The sequence below is a fragment of the Ambystoma mexicanum genome, chromosome 3p, assembly GCF_040938575.1.
Source record: "Ambystoma mexicanum isolate Mex_15411 chromosome 3p, UKY_AmexF1_1, whole genome shotgun sequence".
In the NCBI taxonomy this organism is placed as follows: domain Eukaryota; kingdom Metazoa; phylum Chordata; class Amphibia; order Caudata; family Ambystomatidae; genus Ambystoma; species Ambystoma mexicanum.
This window is the reverse complement of record NC_090925.1, coordinates 774,761,570-774,785,716: the sequence shown is the minus strand read 5'-3', so window position 1 is coordinate 774,785,716 and position 24,147 is coordinate 774,761,570. Positions and strand designations below refer to the sequence as shown.

The 24,147-nt window shown below is 49.7% G+C and overlaps 1 protein-coding gene across 1 annotated transcript in view; it reads right to left on the bottom strand.

Moving 5' to 3' along the window:
• The window catches only part of PFAS (phosphoribosylformylglycinamidine synthase), a 786,527-nt gene that overhangs the window by 485,515 nt on the left and 276,865 nt on the right, over positions 1–24,147 (bottom strand). The window contains exon 11 of the mRNA XM_069651729.1: positions 14,056–14,184. Coding sequence (XP_069507830.1) covers positions 14,056–14,184 — 129 coding nt within the window. The remainder of the gene's footprint in view (positions 1–14,055; positions 14,185–24,147) is intronic.

Below are 24,147 nucleotides of genomic sequence, written 5' to 3'. Positions count from 1 at the left end.
ATGGCAATCATTACAGGGCTCATACAGAACGTGCCTGTCACTCTGGCCACGGTATATGCTCCCAACCAGGGCCAAAAGAGGTTTCTCCACAAAGCAATTGAAAAAGTGTTCAATATGGCAAAAGGGCAAATGATCCTTGGAGGAGACTTCAATATGTGGATGGACCCTGCCCTAGACAGACAAAGTGAAACAGACACACTCAAACCACCACGGCCAGCTGAGGACACCGATATGAAAGTGGCGCTCTCAACATTTGGGCTAACTGACGGTTGGCATCATCTCCACCCCACAGACAGCGGCTTCACCTTCCGCTCCATTCCCCATGGAACCCTCACACGAATTGATTACTTGTTCCTGTCCGAAAACCTACTAGGAGAAACCTTTGCTGCAGAAATATGTCCGATCTCGTGGTCAGATCATGATATGGTTATGGCAGAGATACGTTGGGTGACGCACATCCCCAAAAACACAAAATGGAGGTGCAACAACTCTCTCTGGAAAGACACAGCGTTTAGAGATGAATTTGAAAACGAAATTAAACAATTCTGACACTGGGGAGATTTCCAAAACTTCGGTATGGGAGGCAGCTAAAGCAACATGGAGGGGTATCCTTATTAGAGAGGGGGCCCGCAAAAAGAGAGAGCGAACCTTGATCGAAGAAAATATCAGGCAGAAATTGAGCGCAACAGAGAAGCTGGCACAATCAAACCCACATGAAAGAGCGAAATACATCAATGAAGCCAGGGAACTCAGAGAAGAACTAAAAATACTGGAAGTCGGCAAAATTACCCAAACCCTACAGCATTTAAAGCAAAAATTTTACGAAAAAGGTGACAAGGCTGATGCTCTTCTAGCAGCAAGACTATGCGCACAGAGAGCTGAGAGGTGGGTGAACGTAATAGAGAGAATGGACCGCACACTCCTAGACACCACCGAAACCTCACCCTAAGGAATTCAGGAGGCGTTCGCCTTTTTCTATGAAGACTTGTACACTTGTGATCCGCCATCTCCGCCAGGTGCCATAGAAGAATACCTCAAAGACGTCAAACTACCATCGTTGTCACGCGCTGAATCGGAGGCGCTCGATGTCCCTGTAAGTTAAGAATAAGTCGCCGACGCTATCAAGAGACTCAAACAGGGAAGTCTCCAGGAGACGATGGATTCACCCCTGGCTTCTATAAGTTGTTCACCGCGTACGTTGTCCCCTTCTTAACAACGCTCTTTAACGAAATCTTTGAAACAGGCAAAGTGCCCCCCTCCTTCGCACAAGCATTGCTAACGGTTATTCCAAAAGAAGGTAGAGACCCGAAATTATGTGAATCATATCGTCCCAATTCGCTTTTGAATATAGACGGCAAAATATACGCAAGGGTCATAGCAGCCCGAATAGAAGTCCATTTGCCGCGACTGGTGAATCCGGATCAGGTTGGCTTCGTGATCCAAAGACAAGGGGCAGACACCATGAGGAAAACACTCCATCTGATACACGAAGCACGGGGCATGCCGGGGGACCCCACCCTCTTGTCACTGGACGCCGAGAAGGCCTTTGACGGGGTGGACTGGGACTTTCTGGAAAAGGTACTTATCGAGGTGGGACTCGGCCCGAGGCTCCGCCTTGCTATAAAAGCTTTATATTCATCCCCGCAAACGTCAGTCTCTGTCAATGGTGGCTATTCTAGATGGTTCCCCCTGGAAAGAGGAACGAGACAGGGATGCCCCCTGTCTGCCATCCTGTTTGTCCTCTCTCTCGAACCTTTGGCACACCGGCTAAGACGGGACACCGGTGTCCGGGGGATCAGAGTCGGAGACAAGGAATATAAGTTGGGTCTCTACGCCGACGATATATTGCTTCATCTCACATACCCCCTCGAATCTATCCCGGCAGCTCTAAATATTATTGAAGAATATGGACAGATGGCAGGCCTGAAAATCAACACTGGGAAATCAATCCTGCTCCCGCTTGACAAGAGCAGAGACGACGAAGTGGAAAGATTCGCCCCTCTAGGAATGAAAGTGAGCCTGACCACCCTGCGATACTTGGGCATCAACATCACCCAAGACCTCGATACTTTGTACCAAGCTAACTTCCCTCCCATGTCACTAACATTGCAAAACGATCTGAAAAATTGGGCCAAACTCACAATCTCATGGATGGGGCGCCTAAACGCCATTAAAATGGTAATTCTCCCTAAGATCCTATACCTGTTTCAGATGCTCCCTATAAAGATGCCTAAAGAATTCTTCACCGAAATGACGAAGTCCCTGTTGGCTTTCCTGTGGCAAGGTAAAAAACCGAGAGTCCCCAAATCCCTTCTGTATCTCAGGAAAGATGATGCGGGAGTGGGCCTCCCGAACTTGGAATCATATTACAGAGCGGCCCAGCTGTGAATATTAATCCCCCACCTGAGACAGCAGACGGACTCGCATTGGATAGCCCTGGACAATTTTCATCTTCGTCCGTATACTGTTAGCGAATGGATATGGGTTCCTGGACCCCAACTGCGAAACAATATCAGAAATCACCCGATACTCGGGACCATTTGGTCAATATGGAAACCAAATAAGGATATGAAAGGCATCAGAACCTGACCCTCTCCCCTAGGACATCTTTGGGTCCCGGGAATATGTAACGACATATCCGAACCACTAAGCTACCAGTCTTGGTATGAAGCCGGCCTAGAGCGGGCAGGCCAATTGTGGAGAAATAAGGCTTTCATAACCATACAAGAACTCGAGGAGGCACTCAATATAGGTCCTCTATCAGTTTTCCAATATTTAAAACTAAAAGGGATGATGTCACGAGAGAAGTGGAAGGACCAGCTGCAGAGGGACCTCACGCCTTTTGAAAAAATTCTGGATACCTAGACAGGCTCCAGAGGTTTAATAAGCGCCATGTATAACGCCCTGATAACCAATATAGCCCCCTCAACCAAACTAAGGAACAAATGGGAAACAGACCTACGCAGACCCCTGCACGAGTTGTGGCTGCGCATGTGCAGGCAGACAGCCAAATCATCAATATCATGTCAATATAAACTCCATGCGCTTAAGCTCCTCCACAGGTGGCAGTATGACCCGCTCAGACTTGCCAAAATGTATCAAGGGGTCAACCCGCAATGCTGAAGGGGCTGTGAACAAGACGCAAACTATTGGCACATGTGTTGGGGCTGTAACAAAGTACAGGCTTATTGGGACGAAGTCCTCAGCTGGATAAAAGATCTAGACGACGAGGATAGAGAGAAACATCCCCTACTGGTCCTCCTCGCTTAATTGAGGAAGACGAAATGATCCTAAAAGCCCCTAAGATGATCTTGGGTCTACTGCTGGCTGCAAGAGCTTGCCTCACAATGGCATGGAAAAGGCCATCCCTCCCCACTAAAACGGAATGGGTGAATGTCGCACGAAACATCTTCAGAATGGAGAGTTTGACCACTGCCCTACACGGTCATGGTACCTCGGTGGAAACCGAATGGGCTGACTTCCGTGCACAATATATTACATGAAAATTGGTGTGTGTAATGCCTTAGTTTGATCTCATAGACTTATCCGATGCCTGTATAAAGAACATGTTGTGTGCATTTTTCTCGAACACTCGTGCCTACTGTTGCCATTCGAATTCTGTAAAGAACTTTTATATGTAATAGGAGAAATGTCCCTGTTCATATCCTGGACGCAACTGAAAGGGAGGAGGTGATTGATGTTTGTGATGTTCTCCTTTTGTTGTTATCAGTATCACATGCCATACTCTTATATGTTTTTTTTTTCCCCAGGTTATATGTTCTTTCTCCGCGCACATGCATGCATAAAAGCGATGTATCTGTTTTAACTGTAAAACCAATAAAACTGAAATTTCAAAAAAATAATAATAATTTATATTATTTTATAAACAACACTTTGAACATTACAAACAAATAGGACGTTCATGATTAAGCTTCAGACATTATATTGTAGAATGCACTCTTCGGTCCTCCCCCCACCTACCCCACTAACTTGAGCCATTGTACCCATGTCATCCACCTATACATCTTCGGGCGTGTCCACTATCATTATCTCTTCCATGCCATCATCGCTGTGGTCGGCCTGGGAGGGACCCACTATTGAGGCCACCAATTGTTTCCATGCTATTAGGGGGGCCACCTCTTCCTCTCCCCCCTGGTAACAGCTTCATACCAGGCGGCCGTTTCAGCTTCTGCCCACTTTAAGAGGTCCGCCCAGCACATCTCAATTCTGGGCTGATGGGCCGCTTTCCAGCACATTGCAATTCTCCATTTGGCTAAGATGTAGGCCAGGTCCTTCATCTAGCTAATATGTCTCAGGTTACGCGGTCTGGTGAAACCCCCAAGCATGATTGCCCAGGCCGACTCCACATCCAGCGTGACCCCTTTGTCTGCCAATCGTGTTTTCAGTTCTGTCCAAAACCTACTCACCTCCGGGCAAGCCCAAAACACATGCAGTAGCTCAGCCTCTACCTCCCCGCACCTAGGTCATTTCTGTGTCTCCGGGCCGCCAAACCTGGCTATTTTGCTGGGGGTCAGGTATGCCCTATGAGTGACATAATCCCAATCTCGCCTTAGTTGGAGCAGCTCCCTCCCCGCCCTGATGCTCAACAGCTCATATATACAGGATATTTCGTGTCCACCCTCCGAGACATCATACATCGTCTCTATGGTGGCATCAGGTTGTTCTGCAAGCACTGCCTCAGGCCATCGTTTTCTCACAAATTTAATAATTCTAGAATAGGTGATGTGGTGGCCCAGCTGACCTGCCATGTAATATAACTCGAAGTTCGGCAGGTTTATGCCCCCCCCCCTGTCACACGAGTTTTGTAATTTCCAGAGGGCCACCCTGTTTCTGGAATTGTGCCATATGAAACCCCTGCACAGGCTGTGGAGTTTGACAAAAAAGCGTTTAGGGATCACATACGGGATGTTTACAAAAAAGTGTAGCAATCTGGGCAGGACTACCATTTTACGCAAAGCCGCCCTCCTCATCATGGCCAGGGGCAATCTGGACCAAAATCCCATGCTATTTTTAATACCATCAACTGCTTTCTCTGTATTGCATTTGTGCCCTGCCCCCGTCGAGTGGTATATATCGATACCCAGGTATCAAAACGTCTCGGTTCGCCATGGTATTGGCAAAACGGGCAGGTTTCTCCCTGTGGTGCTTTTATACCTCCCCAGGGGGAATACACTAGACTTCCTGGGATTCACTGCTATGCCCAAGAGGATAGCGTAACATTCCATCACCTGCAAGACATATTGAAGGTTCTCCTCCGGAAAGCGCAGATACAAAAGCATGTCATCGGCGTACAGTGATATAAGGTGAGTACCTCCCACAGTACGGATCCCCATCTCCCTGTATTGTTGTCTAAGGCACACTGCTAGTGGCTCTAACCCTAGGATATATAACATGGGCGACCAAGGGCATCCCTGTCTAGTACCACTGCTAAATTGCCATTTATCTGAAATTATGGCACCCGTTTTAACCCTTGCAATGGGGGAGCTGTACAACATCTTGACCCATCTCAGATACCCCGGCCCATACCATATCCTTTCAAGGTCACCAGCAACCAAGGCCACCTCACTGAATCAAAGGCCTTGACTGCATCCAGCGAGACAATTGCCAGCTCGCCGGGGTTTTTCTCAGTTTGGTCAATAATGTGATGTAATCTCCTATGATTGTCAGTTATATTCCTACCAGGAACATAGCTCGTTTGGTCAGGGTGCATCAATTTGCCAATGACTCGCTTAAGCCTGTTAGCCAGCACAGCTGTAAGGATTTTGCTGTCCTGATTGAGCATCGATAGGGGCCTATATGACCCACAGTCTGTGCTTGGCTTGCCTGGTTTTAGGAGCGGGATGATCACCGCTTCCCGTAGGGATTCTGGCAGCCCCCCACGTTCAGAAGCCTCATTAAGCATGGCCAGTAGCAGCGGGAGCAACTCTTGTTTATACGTTTTGTAGAATTCACTGGGGAGCCCATCCGATCCCGGAGCGCTGCACGTGGGCAGGTGCTGGATCACTGTCTCTAGTTCATCTGAGGTGATGGGGGCGTCCAGGTCAGCCCGTTCAAGTCGTCTAGAGGGGGCAAGCCTATGTCCTCAAGTGTTTCCTGGATCTCCTGGTCCCTATTTCGCCCCCCCATCCTCATACAGGCATTTATAGTATCTACAAAACTCTAAATTTATTCCCTCTTGAGAATCCCAGATCTGGCCCTCCTCACCTCTAACTTCTCTAATCACAGGTTGTGGGGTTTCGTTTTTGTATAGCCAGGCCAGCAATCTGCCCGGCTTGTCTCCTCTCGCATGCTGCCTTTCCACGCATTTCCTATAGTTCAGCTTACATAATTATCCCAAAGCTCACTGCTAGTTTGCTGCAGCAGTGTCATCCTCTCCCCCTCCTCCCGAGGGTCACCGCCCTTGGGCATCATGGCCTCCAGTTCCCTTTCCGTCTCTTGTAACTTCTGTGCTATGCCTCCACGCACCACCACCTTGAATGCCTCCCACACTGTCCCTGCCGATTGCACGCTACCAGTGTTAATATCAAAGTACTCAGTGATTGCCTCCCTCAGGTCCTCCCGGAATCCCGGATCCCTACAGAGCCTCCGCCCTTAGCTTCCACGTCAGGATCCGCACCCTAGGGGGTCGCTATCGCCACTCCAGTACCAAAGGGGAATGGTCCAAAAGCACCCTGGCCTTGTATTCCGCGCCCATCATTTCTCCCGCTATCTCAGCCGCAGCGAACACATAGTCCAGTCTCGTGTGCAGACCGTGTGGCGCCGCATAGTGTGAATACTGCCCGTCTACTGGATGCAGCCGCCTCCAGACATCTTCGAGCTTAAAGTCTGTCAGCAGGGCCTGTAACGCCTTCGCAGCCGGGGTGGGTTTGTCTAGCTTGCCATCTTGGGGTTCAAAGTACAATTGAAGTCCCCTCCCCATAGGATCGCGTCACCCACCAGGGGCTGCTTTTGCCATATAGAGTCCTAAAGTAAGCCGCTGTATCATGATTAGGGGCGTATAAGTTTACAATGCTCACTTCTCGGTTTTCCAGCACCCCTGCGCTACAATCATTCTGCCTTCCGGGTCCAACGTCGCCCGAGTCAGCTGAAACGGTACGTGCGGTGCCACCCATATGATGACTCCCCTAGCGTAAGCTGAATATGTAGCTCCCGTGATGCTCCCCCTCCATTTCTTCTTGACCACCTCCAATTTCTCTCTAGTGAGATAGGTTTCCTGTAATAATGCTATATCAATCCTCATCCTTCTGAAGTACATCATTACTTTATTGCGCTTTATGTAACTATTGAGGCCCCTCACATTCCAGGTCACCACTCTGAGGCTACCCGACCCCATTTATCTGATGTCCCGCCTCCTCTCCCAGTCTCCCCTCCTGCCCCTGATGACACAAAGTTTGGCTCGCTCCTCTCCCAACAAACTCCACTCCCCCCCCATTCCCCAACTTCAAACCACTGCACACCACCCCTTCCCACCCAACCCTGACCCAAAACCCAACAAGTTCCCAGCTCCATCCCTGGATCTCAGGCCCCCCCATCCCTGGATCTCAGGCCCCCCGCGTTTGGTTCTGACTTGGAATGCCCAGGCCAGGAGCCCATCAGGGTGTCACCAGACTACCGGTGACCTAACTAAACTTCTCGTTATGGGGGTGTGAGGTCTGGCTCCATAATGCTCCCATGCTAGTGCCAAAGTTTTCAGTGCCAACGGATCGTACTTGTAACTGTAGCCCTGGGCGTACTCCCCAGTGGGTTATATACAGTGCTATATTCAAGTCTCATTGTCATAAGCTATGGCACCCTGGGTGCTCCAGACACATATTACTTATCTACGCCTCCTCATTCCTGGATACCCGGTTCTTGGGGGCAACTCTGCGTGTCCAGCCATCCCATGGCGTCCTCCGGGGTTTCAAAAAACAAGGTTCTGCTCTTGTGGAACACCTTCAATTTTGCTGGATAGATCAACATGTACCTGTGGCCCGCTTCCCGCAATCTTCTTTTCACAGACCCAAAGTTCATGCGACTGCGCTGCACCTGCAAGGTATAATCCGGGTATGCCGTAATGTTTGCCGACCCCCTTTGTATTGTACCACCCTTCTGAAAGTGTTCAAGGATTTTCTCACGCTCTCGGTAGTTCAGGATCTTAGCTATAACTGGCTTTGGGGGGGGGGGTTTGGGTTCCAGGCGGCGGCCTCCTCATCGGGGCCCTATGCGCCCCCTCCACAGCAAACCCCTGAGACAGGGCTCCCCCAGTTATCTCCTGCAACAGCATAGACTCTATAAATTCCGTGGGGTTGGTTCCCTCAGCACCTTCAAGCAATCCAACGATACGAATATTGTTTCTTCGGGCGCATCCCTCTGCCTCCTCCGCCCTACTCTCCAGGTTGCCCACGCGTTGCATTAGGGCGTGAAGTTCCAATTTATGGGCTGCACAGTCCACCGTGTTCGGGGCCACCTCTTTTTCCAGGTCACCTATGCGCTCAGCCAGTGACCGTACATCTTGCCGGAGAAGATTTACCTCCTCCTGCACTGCCCTGACTTTGATCTCAAGTGCAGCTTTCAGTTCGTTCATGGCCAGTCCCAGTTTAGTCTCCCAGGCCACTTTCAGGCCTGCAATCGCCGCAAGTATCTCCTGGTTGCCCAAAGTGTCTGGGTCCCCGTCAGGGGTCTTGTCTGCCCCTGCCCCTGATGACACAAAGTTTGGCTCGCTCCTCTCCCAACAAACTCCACTCCCCCCCCATTCCCCAACTTCAAACCACTGCACACCACCCCTTCCCACCCAACCCTGACCCAAAACCCAACAAGTTCCCAGCTCCATCCCTGGATCTCAGGCCCCCCCATCCCTGGATCTCAGGCCCCCCGCGTTTGGTTCTGACTTGGAATGCCCAGGCCAGGAGCCCATCAGGGTGTCACCAGACTACCGGTGACCTAACTAAACTTCTCGTTATGGGGGTGTGAGGTCTGGCTCCATAATGCTCCCATGCTAGTGCCAAAGTTTTCAGTGCCAACGGATCGTACTTGTAACTGTAGCCCTGGGCGTACTCCCCAGTGGGTTATATACAGTGCTATATTCAAGTCCCATTGTCATAAGCTATGGCACCCTGGGTGCTCCAGACACATATTACTTATCTACGCCTCCTCATTCCTGGATACCCGGTTCTTGGGGGCAACTCTGCGTGTCCAGCCATCCCATGGCGTCCTCCGGGGTTTCAAAAAACAAGGTTCTGCTCTTGTGGAACACCTTCAATTTTGCTGGATAGATCAACATGTACCTGTGGCCCGCTTCCCGCAATCTTCTTTTCACAGACCCAAAGTTCATGCGACTGCGCTGCACCTGCAAGGTATAATCCGGGTATGCCGTAATGTTTGCCGACCCCCTTTGTATTGTACCACCCTTCTGAAAGTGTTCAAGGATTTTCTCACGCTCTCGGTAGTTCAGGATCTTAGCTATAACTGGCTTTGGGGGGGGGGGTTTGGGTTCCAGGCGGCGGCCTCCTCATCGGGGCCCTATGCGCCCCCTCCACAGCAAACCCCTGAGACAGGGCTCCCCCAGTTATCTCCTGCAACAGCATAGACTCTATAAATTCCGTGGGGTTGGTTCCCTCAGCACCTTCAAGCAATCCAACGATACGAATATTGTTTCTTCGGGCGCATCCCTCTGCCTCCTCCGCCCTACTCTCCAGGTTGCCCACGCGTTGCATTAGGGCGTGAAGTTCCAATTTATGGGCTGCACAGTCCACCGTGTTCGGGGCCACCTCTTTTTCCAGGTCACCTATGCGCTCAGCCAGTGACCGTACATCTTGCCGGAGAAGATTTACCTCCTCCTGCACTGCCCTGACTTTGATCTCAAGTGCAGCTTTCAGTTCGTTCATGGCCAGTCCCAGTTTAGTCTCCCAGGCCACTTTCAGGCCTGCAATCGCCGCAAGTATCTCCTGGTTGCCCAAAGTGTCTGGGTCCCCGTCAGGGGTCTTGTCTTTCTTCCTGGCCCCTTCAGTGCCTGGTGGTGTTTTAGCATATTCATCAAGTGTGGGTTGCTGGCCTTTCGGTCCAATAGGTTTGTTGGACATTGTGATGCTTCGGCAACGCATGAGCTGGCCCCACCGCACGTGGCCCCCGGCCCGAGCAGGCTAAGTCACCCAAAGTGTCTGAGCCCAGCCCGACCGTATCAGGGGTGTCCTCAGGCTGCCTATCCTACTCCTGGAATGGGCTGTGACCTCCCACGTAACCATGTGGTTTCATTCCTTCCGCTCGGATCTCGGGCTCCAGGCCCCAGTTGGTTCAGGTCCCCAGGCGCCCTTCCCGGTGCTTATGTAGCTCTCCAGGTGTGTATACTGCTGCTACGTGAGTCTCATAGGTACCTCCGCAAGCTTCCTTCCTCACCACGCCTGTGGTGTTTTATGAGGCTTGGCGCCGGATCCTCTCGTTATGCTTGTGCCCCGGCAGCCGATGCTTCAGGTCACTGTCTGCGCCCCCGGGGCCCATGTCCCTATTTGGGTGATGTTGCAGCCCTGGCTGCCCTCAGCAGAAGGTGTTACCTTCAAAGATAAGCTCCAGCGGGAGTTGTGCCCCGGGTGATGCCCTCAGCACCTCTTATTGCACGGGGTGGTTCTGCTAGTGTGCCAGCTTCCTATAGTGCAGTGTCTAGGGGTTCGAGCTCCTTGTGATGGACTCCCGCGTGTCCTTCTCCTGGATGTTGGGCCAGGGACCCGATTCTGGTGTCAGGCGCCCAGTGTTACTGGTCCTGGCGCTGCCCTGCCCGTATCAATGGACTGTGGCCATTTAATGTCCCCAGCGCTTATGTCCCATAACAGCCTGCCATGCCACTATCAATATTGTTCTCTCAGAGGCCATTCCTCCCCGCCCTGGATACTGCAATGATTCACATCCACTGCTTATAATCCATTGCTCACCGCTGCTCTTGGGCCTTTTATCTTCCAGTCCGTAGTGTGTTTGTGCAAAACTTCCCCGGAGAGCGCTTCCCTGCACAGGTGCCGGGCATCCCAGTCTCTACTTGCAGTCTGCCCAAGTTCACAGCGAAACCAAGGTGCTGCTTGTGCCACCGCCGGGCTCCGCGCTCAGTGTGTACTCGCCTGGGCAACAATGTATCACGGCAGGCTTCACAGCTTACAGCTGCGACCTACGCGGCTCCCGGCAATCAGCTGGTGGATCGGGTTTCTCCGCCCGCAGACTCCAGCTATGGGGTGCCTGAAACATTACACCGCCAGGCCACAGGATCCAGCAGCTCACACCAGATTTCATGCACGGTCCTAGCGCTGGCCGCCCCTCAGCCTCGCCTCACTCTGCACCACATCTCCGTGCAATCGGGGCCATCAAAGTCTGGTGTGCTCTGCAGTGTCGCCACGTGATTTGCCCCTCACCTGATCAGCTTGCGCTCCGGCTGCTCATTCCGTGGGCGCTACTTCGGGTCCTCCTTCTTAATTCCTTTGTTCTTGATCATCCGCCATTTTGTGGATACGTGCCTCAGTCTTTGGAGTTTTCACTTGCTGACAACTTAAGTTTCCTTGCATTCTATGGGCTCCTAGCCGTCTGCATCTACGCACTGCATTTTCATGTGCTGGCACTTATAGTATTGTCCTCCAAGGGCACATGCATGTGCACCTTTAGCCCGGATTCTTTCAGGATCAGCAGGAGCTCCTCCGGGAGCACATCCTCTTACATGGCCCTGTAGCCATGCCCCCCATCAATCATCTTGTTGATATAGATGCTAAAGAGGAGTGGAGCCAGCACGCAGCCTTGCCCAACACCTCTCTGTACCTCAATTGGGCCTGTCAGCTCACCCCTTAAACCCCAGCGTATAGATATTTTATTACTGGTGTACAGCTGTTGGATTGGAATCAACAAGTCTTGGGGAATAATTTTGCTACTTAGCACTTGCCACAAGGAGTTTCTAGGAGCGCTATTGAAAGCGGTATTTAAACCACAAAGACAGCATATATCCTGGCTCTATTAAGCACTGTGTACCTATCCAAACTAAGATGAAATTGCAATCTCTGGTCAATACCCTTTCCGACAACTGGCTTGTAGGAAAGAGTATTCTGCTATATCTGCCCGATCTTCTAGTCGTTCTAAGGTAACCTTGGTAAAAATGGTCCCTGCCCGTCAAGAAGTGCTATTGGGCGGTAATCCCCTGGCTGGCCCCTGTCCCTCTTAAAAATCTGGACAATTTCCACATCACACCATGTCCTTGGTATCGCCATGCGCACCATTGCTACATTATAAAGACTGCAAAATAAGGGAGCCCATCTTAAGGGTTTGTCATTATATAGGTTCACTGGGATCTTATCTGGGCACAGTGCTTTGCCCCCTGCTTGTTCATGGATCGCCCTCTCTATAAGCAACAAAGGGTTTGCACACAAGGGGCGGGGTGCTCCCTCAAGTTGGGGGCATCCCTTCAGCAGGTCCACCCCCTTTTGGTACAACTCCCCAAAGTGATTCTGTCATATTGAGGATGATATACTGCACTGGAGGACATTGGGGGCATTAAGATCTTTCCATACAACCATTTTCCAGAACAGGCAGGAGTCATCACGCACACGATACTATACACCAAGAAAGAGGGAGGAGGGAAGCAATTCTAGGGGGTTCTCGTTGTAATCAGCAATCCAACTGCAGTGGTTCGTTCTCACGCTTTCCGTTCATTAAGTATGGCCGAAGACACTGTTGACATCCTCTTGCCCAGATTTGTTTTTACAAAACAGTCTCAAAATCTGACAACATCCTTAGGCTGAACCACACTTCTAGCAAGAATGTCTATGGTCTTCTAAAGTTTGAGGGTTCCTTGTCACTTTATTTTTACAGATTAAATTACTTTCAACATAAAAATATCAAATCTAACATATTCATTTAAACTCTTCATTTATACTTTGTTAAAATATCTTGTTAAACATATCTCAAAAACTGCCCCCCCCTCGCCCCTTTGTGACTGAGTCACCATCGATGACAACTTCAGAAAACACTCAGTACTCAAGAAAACACAGACTACCTGGTACCATTTCACTGTTCAGTGCAAGACCAAGCCCTTCATTCCAGACTTCAGAATAGTTCTCTTAGCCCAGATACTCTTACACCTGGATTGTGGCAAGAACCTCCATGCATGCGTCCAAGCCCAGCATGGCTCTACTACAAGCCACCCAGCATGCCACTGCCTGGTTCACCAATGGCCACAGAAATTCGACCGCATTACGGTCACTGTCATCCATACCTGCAAAGACTGCAAGATTGCTTGCATGACTTTCAAGACAGGGACAACAGAGTCCAGCTCAACAAGATGCCATGACGCTACCAGGCTACGAAACAAGATATACAATAAAAATGATAAAAAAGCCAAACCTCAGATTGTTATGCACCCCTACCCAAGCAACATAGCAATGTACACCGGATCTGCTCCCTGCCTCTTGCTTTTCATCAGTCACTGATTGCTGGATTATTTCCATGGTAGAACTATCGCCCTGAGTTCTCCCTTGCCTTGATGTTTTGTTTCCAACCCTTCTACTGTACAGCACTCTGTTGCCATACACATTTGAGAAGCTTGTTGGTCTATACTATGTCACCTCAAGAGGCTGTTCCTTCACAAGGCAATGGTAGTGTGTTGTGACGCCACCCCCGTACCTCAATTTGGTTACATTTCATTTAATTGCCTGCAATTTCATCCCCTGGCATTTTAACATGTACATTCTAACGAAAATGCTCTCATTGATTTTCTTTTGGGGGGGGGGGGGGTTACCCCCCCACAATTATTTTTTAGCTATTCCCTACCCCCCAAACCCTTATCTGCCCTTTCGCACCCCCCTAAAAAATTTGATGAGCATATTTGTTGAAATTTACACGTTAAAATGTCAGGGGATGAAATTGCAGGCGATGAAAGGACGTTGTACCCTCAATTTGAAATCCTTAATTTGAAATTCTCAAAGGAGTTACCTTTGTGAGTCATCAATACTTAAGCCTACAATGTCAAAATGACAGGACCTCATCCAGCCACTGGAGGGGTCATGACCCTGGTGTGCACATAAGGCATTCCCTTACCTGGTTCTGGTTTCTCTTTCTGGATGTGGATGGCCTCCATGGATCCGATCCCTCCACTAAACATGATGGGCTTAATCCACTCTCGCCGCTCTCCTCCTGCCAGACGCATGCCAAAAGACCGGGCAAACCCTACAAGAAAGCAAACAGCACATTTAAAAGGTTGCCCCATGTACCTCACTGAAGGACATCGTCACTCCGCAACACCAGAGATCCGTACATGCCCAGATCTCAGATCATCTTGCACCAGCACAGAACCCTCATCACAACGCCAGCCCTATCGAGCAGCAAAGAAATTAAACTATAGTCATTCTTACCACCCCTCTTTCCACTCCCTCAGCACCTTACTGGCATACTAGTGACACATAACAGACTATCAGCTGGCAACACATTACCCATTACATCGGACTCTCGGACTAAAAGTACATGTTATTTTGCCCCTGCCTTCATTAATGTGCCAAACATAATCAGGCTCTCATCCATTTGCTTTGAAGTATCAGATTCAAGTAATTTTGATCCAAAACCTGCCTTTTATGTCTACAATTGTATGTATTTCATACAATTGTATCCATTACATAAGCTAAATTTCAATAGGAGGCATTTGTTAGGCAAGATTTCTCCCTTAGCAATTTTCACTCCATAGTTCTATGGACCCCAACATTTTTTGCTTTTACGTTTTAACCTGTCCTGACTATTTACAGGGAAGTGAAGCCTTCAGCTTCTCTCCCCTGGCCTTTTGCGCATTTATTTAATGGGGAAACTCATCAGTCTTTCGGACTATCAATACTGGGAAACTTATGTTTCCTTTTTAAACTTTTGTAATGTTTTAAAATTGCACACAGCATCTTACAATGGGGATAATTTTGTTTCACGCTGGTCTTTTACACTTGGGGTTTTCGGTTACTTTTAGATGTGCAAGCTGGTGACAGCAATTCTACTTTTACCAGGTTTGTGTTATTTCGTGTTTTTCGCAAATGGCTACTAAACGGTCACCCCACGAGATTTGCGCTTGTTCTTTGGCCGTACTGTTGCTTGGCCTTCTTCTGCCTTGCCAGGTGAGGAAATACCATATGGGGTCATGCACTTGCCTGGGAAAGCCCCACATTTCGCAGGCTAGTTATGCCTTTGTGTGTATGTTGCTTAGGAAGGGGGTGGGATTGTTTGATCCCTCTCCACATCCATGGCGGGTGCCTGAAAGTCTGGGTGTGGGACATGAGTGAAACCCACAGTGGACCCTGATTGGACCACTGCTGGCTATTTGAATGGTGCAGTTCCTTACCATTGGTGAGCTTGGACTTGCTTCCAGCCAGGATTTTGGATAAGAAGACTCCTGCAGCCATTTCTTCAGATCAGAGTTGGAGCCAAGAATGCCTCAAAGACGAACAGCCAACGGAAGATCTGAAGAAGACTCCTGAAGAGGCCCAGCATCCCGTCCTATGTCTGGCCCGGTGAAGCCTGATTGGACTATGTGATCTACAAAGGCCCTGCTGCAGTGCTTCAATCCCTGGACGGTAGGGACAAACCAGTCTCAATGTGTTCGAGGATCCAGCCGGATCCAGCCGTCCTGAGCCTTCTTTAGTGTCCCTGGACCACCCAGTGGACTGACCAGCTCTCCGGTGGGCTACCTCGCTAGAATGGTTGCCGTTTTGTGTTTGCAGTTGGCACTTCGGTGGTTGCCAGCTTGTGGTTTAAGTCGTCTTCCTGCCAAATTTCAGTCTGCAGGCTTCAAGGGATCCTGCTCTGGAAGGTCGTGTTCAACCGCGACTGGAAGGGTGCCTGCCGTTGTCTGCGTGAGGTGGCGGTCACTGGAACTCGCCTTCCTCAGTCGTGCAAAGTGTCATGGAACAAGTCTGCATCAGTGCATTTCTCCATCATCACGGGTTGCACTCTGCTCCTGGACCAGAAGAATCCTTGCACCAGCAGCTCATGGGCACCTCTCACCAGAACCAATGGCAGGATATTTAACCTCCAGTGAACCCCAGTCCACACATCCAGTCCTCTGGGAAAATGTGAATCATTAAGCATTTGTCTCACCCCTGTCCCTCCATAGGATAACATTGAGAACAAGTCTCTTTGTATCCTTACATTCCACTGCTATTTGATTGTTGCATCTGAGAGTTGTAACCTGAAAGATAAGAACACATGTTTACTTACCAGTAACATTGTTGCATTTCTTCTCTTGAACATTTCACCAGCCAAGTACTTTACCTGCATCAGATATATTCTGGGAAGAAACATTGTGACCCTTGGACACGAGGCCCCACTCTTCATAGGGATTGCACCTCTGAACCTAGGGCATCATTCTTGTGACTTGGTTCCATCTTCCTGCATCACTTACTTACCTTATGTTATCAAATCATTGAATGCATTTTAAGAACCTATGGTGATTGTATATAGGTTTATTATTTAGTGTTGAGTGAGATCACCTGCTTGTTTCATGTTCGAGTGTGCACTTTGGGCCTAGAGTAAATGTAGTATTTTTGTACATTCCGGTCTAAATTGAATTAGTGTGTGCTTTACTGTGTAGACTCATTGTGAACTCCTGACCCCGTTTACACTCTCCTGAGAATAGCCTTGACTGCTCTCCATTGCTACCTTGATTAGGTGTTGGCCATCCTCTCAGAGGATGTTCACTATAACTAGGGTGGCCTCCTGAAATCAGTATACCAGGCCAGAGTCTAGAAATCCATCTTAACAGCTTTTATTTACGCCTGCCCCTAGAAAATGTGGGATGAATTTTCTAGGGGCTTGGTGTTAAAATGGATTGTGGGATGGACGGCCACCAGGGGGCGCACGGATGAGTCGCCTCTCCGTGTGAGCTCCGTATTCAGGGTCCGGAAAGTGACAGTGAACCCCCACTTTGAGACCCCCCCCGGTGCTGATTTTCGAGCGAGAGGTCACGGACGGTGTCCTCCCCGTCTGAGAAAAAACTTGGCGAGAATCGGTGGCGGCATCACGACGAAAATAACTTTGGCCTCTGGCGCGGTGTGCGAGCTGCGGATCTTCCGTTGCAGGCCAGAGCGCACGCGGGAAGAGCCGTTTTCTGGAATTGCTCCGACGCGGTTCCTGGAGCTGTGCGCTGCCGCTCTATTTGGCTGGGAGCCCCCTCTCAGAGCTCGCCGACACCCCTACCGCCGCACGGTGAGTGGATCTCCCCCTCCCCCCCTTGCGCCACAAGACGACTGCCCCCTCCGCTGCCGGTCTCTGCTGACCTGTCTTCGGCCCCCGGCCCGGTGGCGCGGTGGGGCATAGCCCTCTCCCGCGACCGCCCTCCAAAGGAGCCCGGCACTCGCTGCATGACCGGAGGGGAGGGCTGGAGGAGGACCCGCACATATTGACCGTGGAGGAAGAAACGGTCTGCGCAGATATGGAGCCCCGGAGTGCCCTGTGGTGTCCCCCCCCCAGCGGACGTGGCTCTACCTAGACACCCTGCATGTGGTACAACACCGCATACCCCACAAAATCACCGGTACTGAGGGTTGGGCCCCCAAAGGATTGGGGCGTGTGCCTCCTCGAGTACCCCAGCAGCTATCACTGTGAGAACGGAAGCCTACACCGCGCACTGGCAACACACCTTGGAGTCCTCGCAGATCTCCTCTGGCAAACCCTTATGTCTCATCGTACTTGCTGGACGCGCTGACATATGCTTGTGTCTCTCCACCCGAAAGCAAATAGTCAGTCCAAACTTAACTTTCCCTGCTGCGCAATCCTACATGTATATCTCCGCAGTCAAGTACTGGTAAAAGATTTATGAGATTCTGGTGGCCCGTGTCCATATCAGAAATATTGTGCATCAGAGACCCAACACTACATCCATGGAAGATTAATAGGATCCTTCTTACCCTGCTGGGTGTTTCGGGGTCCCATCCCCCATGGACCCTAGGACCAAGTTGGCGAAATATACGTTCTCACCAATTGCCAGATCCCCCTTTTTGATTTCCACGATGTCATCAGCAGGGCCCGAGGCTGCTGCGACCAAGGCAGATGTAGCTGATTTGCTTGCTGAAATGAAAGGCATGCGAGCAGACATTGGCAGTAGGATAGATAAGATCACACAACGGATAGACAAAATGGATGACAGGCTCGAACAGGTTGAGCACAATCAAACATCTCTGAGTGTATTAGAAGCCCAGATGGATCACCGCATTGCCGACATAGCAAACAGAGAAAACGAATTGCGTCTTAAGGTCGACGACCTTGAAAACAGAGAGCGTCGCAACAATATCCGAGTTTTTGGTGTTCCGGAGAAAGAGGGTGAAACCGAGCTGGACCTGACACGCTCACTACACGCTATCCTGAAGCTCCTCTATAATGACGACACGATAGATGCACCTAAAATTGACCGAATCCACAGGGCTGGAGGTAGACCTGGAGGCCCGAGATCGGTCCTGGCCCGATTTCATAATTACGCGGACAGAGCACGAGTTTTGGACAAGGCCAGAAACGCTCCACAACTGTCCTTGGAAAACTCCGTTATCTCCCTCTACCAGGACCTATCCTCCTTCACACTAGCAATGAGAAAAAAGTGCTCTCCGATCACGAAAATGTTGAAGGACAAGGGTGCCAGATACCGATGGGGGTACCCATTCTCCCTCACCTTCGAGTGGGAAGGCTCGACAATGAGACTTGCCTCGGAAAAAGATATTGCCGACTGCATATCGGATCTGATAGACCCGCCGGAAGATGCTTCTTCTCATGAGGATCAGGGGAAATCTGGCGGCGAATGGAAAACCAAGGCTCCACGGCGGAGAAGGATTCCAGGTTCTAGGAAATACAGAAAGATGAACGCTTCCCAGGACATGGAACACTGAAAGTGTGTAGACTGTTCAGGTTATTCTGCTGAAGAGGTTATGGGTTTGTGTACAGGAGTTATCCTCCTGCTCCGCGACTTCCATAGATGGCCTGTAGGCCGAATTCCGATTGCTCATTTTCTCCACGAGCTAGGTATCCATAGCTCTGTGTGCCTCAGAAGCCCACCTTGCGATATGAAGTAATATTCACATTGTGTTGGCTCCTGGGGGGAGGTTGATGACTCTATTATTAGATTATTGCTAGCGTCAGAAGCGCATGAAAGTTGGGGGTTCACTGATATATGTGATTGTATTATGGTAGGACCGTCTGTTCTGCGGTCTTCACTGGTGGTCCGAGCTCGGCTGGGTGATGTTAACCTGGGCGAATCGGGCGCCGACTAAGTTGGGGCTGGGGAGGGGGGTGGGGGAGAGGGTGTTTGGGGAACGCACAGTTTGCACTAATTTTGACCCAATAGAAGCACAGATGCATCTCGGAAACATTGGGGTCTATTGTACGCACCGAACGACCTGGTCGTTGGCCTTTAGAAAATTCTTTGGGATCCACTCATATGACACTGACCCACACGTTGCAATAGCCGACGGGTTATGTGCCACGGCTCAGACGAAATGGCCGTTCACGTCCTTTGAACATATCTATGATGGCACCTATGTCCTGTAGCGACACATTACGCATTTGCACACTTAACGTCAAAGGCTTGAACTCCCCCACAAAACGATCAATGGTGGCCAGGGAATTCAGGCACTCGAAAGTAGACATCCTGTTCCTTCAAGAAACAAGATACCGGAGGGGTGAGGAGAGGGCCATACCATCACGGGAGATTGGGCTCGCTTACTGGAGCTCGGGTATACTGAAGAAGGCTGGGGTGGGGATTCTGATTCGCAAATCTCTGCGGATGACAGTTCTTGACATATGGACAGATACTGAAGGTAGGGCGGTCACGGTTGTGGGCAACATAGGGGGCATAATAATTACTTTGGCCACACTTTACGCACCCAATCAGGGACAAAATCGGTTCCTTCATAAAATCTCCGAAAAGGTCTTCAATATGGCTAAGGGGCACACTGTCCTGGGTGGGGACTTCAATACATGGATGGACAGCTCCATTGACAGACAAACCAGAGCCGACGCATTGGACCCGCCCGTTATCCGAACTGAGGCCGACATTAAGTTTACCCTTGACCTGTATGGCCTTGTTGACAGTTGGCGATATCTGCACCCGTTAGAAAGAGGCTTTACCTTTCACTCCCTCCCCCACGACACACTCACACGCATCGACTATATTTTCCTTTCCAACGACCTTCTGCGCGTGCTGCAAGCCGCCACCATATATCCCTCCGCATGGTCCGACCACGACATGGTTGCGATTGACATGTCTTGGACTGAGCTCGCACCCCGAAATACCAAATGGAGGTGTAATGATTCCCTCTGGGCTGACTCAGTCTTTAAGGAGACCTTTGAAACCGAAATCGCGCAATTCTTTTCCACTAATGATACAGGAGAAGTGGGGAAGGTGTCTGTGTGGGAGGCAGCCAAGGCAACTTGGAGGGGAGTCCTCATAAGGGAAGGGGCCCGAAAGAAAAGGGAACGTGCCTTAGTGGAGAGGGGCATTAGGGAGAGGCTTGGTGTGGCCCAGAACCTGGCGCAATCTTCCCCGTCCGATAGGCCTAAGTACTTAACTGAATCCAAACAACTCAGAGAGGAATTGAGGATACTGATTGCTGGCAAAACAGCCCAGACCCTACAGTGCCTTAAGCAAAAGTATTACGAGAAGGGGGATAAAGCAGACGCTTTGTTGGCGGCTCGCCTTCGTGCACAGAAGGCGGAAAGATGGGTCGATATAATTGAGAGGACTGACGGCACTCTTATAGATACGACGGTCACGTCCCCGGAGGGCATACAAGAGGCATTTGCCTACTTCTATGAAGACCTATATATGTGTGACCCCCCTCCCCCTGTGGGATGCATAGACGCATATCTTGAGGACGCACGTCTTCCTACTCTCACGGGTACGGAGGCCGAATCCCTAGATACACCAATCACTGAGGATGAAGTTGACAATGCCATTAAGAGGTTGAAAATAGGGAAAGCCCCGGGGGATGATGGATTCACACCAGGTTTCTATAAAACATTCTCCAGCCTTATTGCCCCTTTCCTAGCATCCTTATTTAATCATATCTTCAATACAGGTCAGGCCCCCCCATCCTTCTCTCAGGCCCTCCTGGCTGTAATTCCTAAGGAAGGTCGAGACCCCAAATACTGTAGCTCTTATCGCCCCATATCACTCCTTAACATCGACGCAAAAGTGTATGCCAGAGTCATTGCGGCCCGGCTTGAAACATATCTCCCTAGATTAATACACTCCGACCAAGTTGGCTTTGTCCTGGGTAGGCAGGGCGCAGATACCATGAGGAAAACGCTACACTTACTTCACGAGGCACAGGGAATGAAGGGGGACCCATCTCTTCTGTCATTGGATGCTGAGAAGGCTTTTGATAGGGTGTCATGGGACTTTTTAGAAAGAGTGTTAGTGTCTAATGGGTTGGGACCGAAGCTCCGCTGCGCCATTAAAGCGTTGTACACCTCCCCCACGACGTCTGTGGCAGTGAATGGAGGATACTCTCGCTGGTTTCCCCTTGAGAGAGGAACGAGACAGGGTTGCCCAATGTCAGCAATATTATTTGTGATGTCCCTCGAACCATTGGCGCAGAAACTAAGGAGTGACAGTAGAGTTAAGGGCATCAAGGTAGGAGATCGGGAGTACAAACTGGGATTATACGCGGATGATATCCTGCTTCATCTGACGGACCCCTTAGAATCAATCCCAGCTGCGCTCAGCATAATTGAAGAATACGGTGCACTGGCCGGCTTAAGAATCAACACAGGAAAGTCAGTCCTCCTCCCGATTGATAAAGACAGGGACTCTGAGATCGCGCGCTTTGCCCCGCTAGGAGTTCAAGTCAGCCTAACTACCCTCCGTTACTTGGGCATCAATGTCACCCGTGACCTTGACTCCTTATATGGAGCTAACTTTCCACCACTATCACTCGCTCTACAGAAAGATAGCCAACGGTGGTCTAAGCTCACGATCTCCTGGATGGGCCGCTTAAATGCCATAAAGATGGTCTTTCTCCCCAAGATATTATATTTATTTCAGATGCTCCCCATTAGGATCCCCCCAGAATATTTCACAGCAGTGAGACAATTGTTCCTGACCTTCCTATGGCAGGGCCAGAAGCCAAGGATTCCGAGACCTTTACTCCAGCTCCGCAAAGACAACGCAGGAGTAGGCCTCCCGGATATGGAGACATATTACAGGGCGACGCTACTTAGGGTTCTCGTCCCGCACTTTAGGCAACGTTCAGAGCCTCAGTGGATAGCGCTGGATAATTATCACCTCCGTCCCTTTATTGTGTCAGAATGGTTGTGGGTCCCCAGATCTCAATTGCGAGAGGGAATCAGATCCCATCCTATCTTGGGCGCATTGTGGGCTGTATGGAAACCTGGCGGGAAAATGAAGGGCGTCACGACATGGCCATCTCCCTTGGGACACCTTTGGTCACCAGGAATTCGGGATGCAATCCCAGAACCGGGAGGCTATGATACATGGTATCAAGCAGGGCTGGAAAGGGCGGGTCAATTATGGCGCAATGGAACCTTTATAACCATTCAGGAGCTCCAGGAGGCGCTTGACATAGGCCCACTCTCAGTCTTCTTATACTTAAGACTCAAGGGGGTGATGACAAGGTCAATCTGGAAGGACCAACTGCAGAGGGATCTTACTCCGTTTGAAATGATCCTTGATCGATGTACGGGCTCCAGTGGCCTGATAAGTGCTATGTACTCGGCTTTGATCGAGGCTGATACTTCCTCCTCCCTGGTCCTTAAGAGCAGATGGGAAGTAGATATGGGTAGACCAATCTCGCAAAAATTGTGGCTACAAATTTGCAGACGTACTGCGAAATCCTCTATATCCTGCCAGTATAAACTGCATGCACTAAAGTTATTGTATAGGTGGCAGTATGACCCGATCAGACTCGCCAAGATGTATCAAGGGGTCAGCCCATACTGTTGGAGGGGCTGTGGGATGCGGGCTGATTACTGGCACATGTGGTGGGGGTGCACAATGGTTCAGACTTACTGGTCGGAGGTTCTTAGTTGGATTAAGGACCTGGACAATGAAGAAAGGGTACAGCACCCAATGCTCATTCTGTTTGGTCTGATTGAAACAGAGGACAAAGTTATAAAGGCATCCACGATGGTGCTCGGTCTTCTGATGGCTGCACGAGCCTGCCTCACTATGGTATGGAAGAGGCCAAAGCTCCCGAGTAAAACCGAATGGCTTGGGGTTGCCCAAACCCTCTACAGAATGGAACACCTGACTGCCGCCCTACGCGGAGACCTTACGGATGTTGAAAGTGCCTGGTCTGAGTTCAGAGCCAAACACGCCCTGTAAAATCAATGTGTGCAGACTATTGCTGTGATTTCTGTCAATACTAACGATGAACGATGAATTTCGTTATCGCGGCGTCACGGGCCGTGTCATATGTCCTGGTCGAATACTATATTTGTACTCAAAGCTTTTCTTGATGTGGTCTTACTGTTTAATGTCGTTTTTCAATCCCATAGTTAGAAATGTTAAAGAAGGGAGGGGAGGGGGGAGGGAGGGAGCGAGATTGGGTATTACAGATTTTACTTGCAATATTGAGCAATTCTAAGGAACTAATGCGCATTCCATACGGAAACGGTACTCTACTTACAAGCCATTTACAATATCTTATTGATAAACTCTGTATGAAGATGATTGTTGACTTTGCATAAAATCAATAAATTTTGAATTTAAAAAAAAAAAAATGGATTGTGGGAGGGCAACCTAGTCTGTGAGCACAGTTATTGACACTGAATCTAACCGTACACAATGCGAGCTGAGCAGAAAGGCAGACTACAGGAGCCACGATGGTAGTGTTTAAGTACAGTTAACCAGACAGAGCCAGTAAAATAGTGCAGTCCAAACAGAAGTATACAAATCTACTTATTTATCAGGCATTAAAACACAAGGGCTGATTCATGAAATGTGTTGCACGGTTCAAAGAGACTTTGCACTGCCGACATAAACCCCGATTCATGGAACTGTGCAAAGTGTATTTTTGCAGTGTAAAGTTATTTTTGCAGTACAAAAATGATTGCCGTTATTGCTGCATGTGTATTATGTACAATTCTTTTGAAATTAAACAAAACAAAAAAAAACAGATTATGCTCATGCACCCCTTGGTACTACCTCCTTGC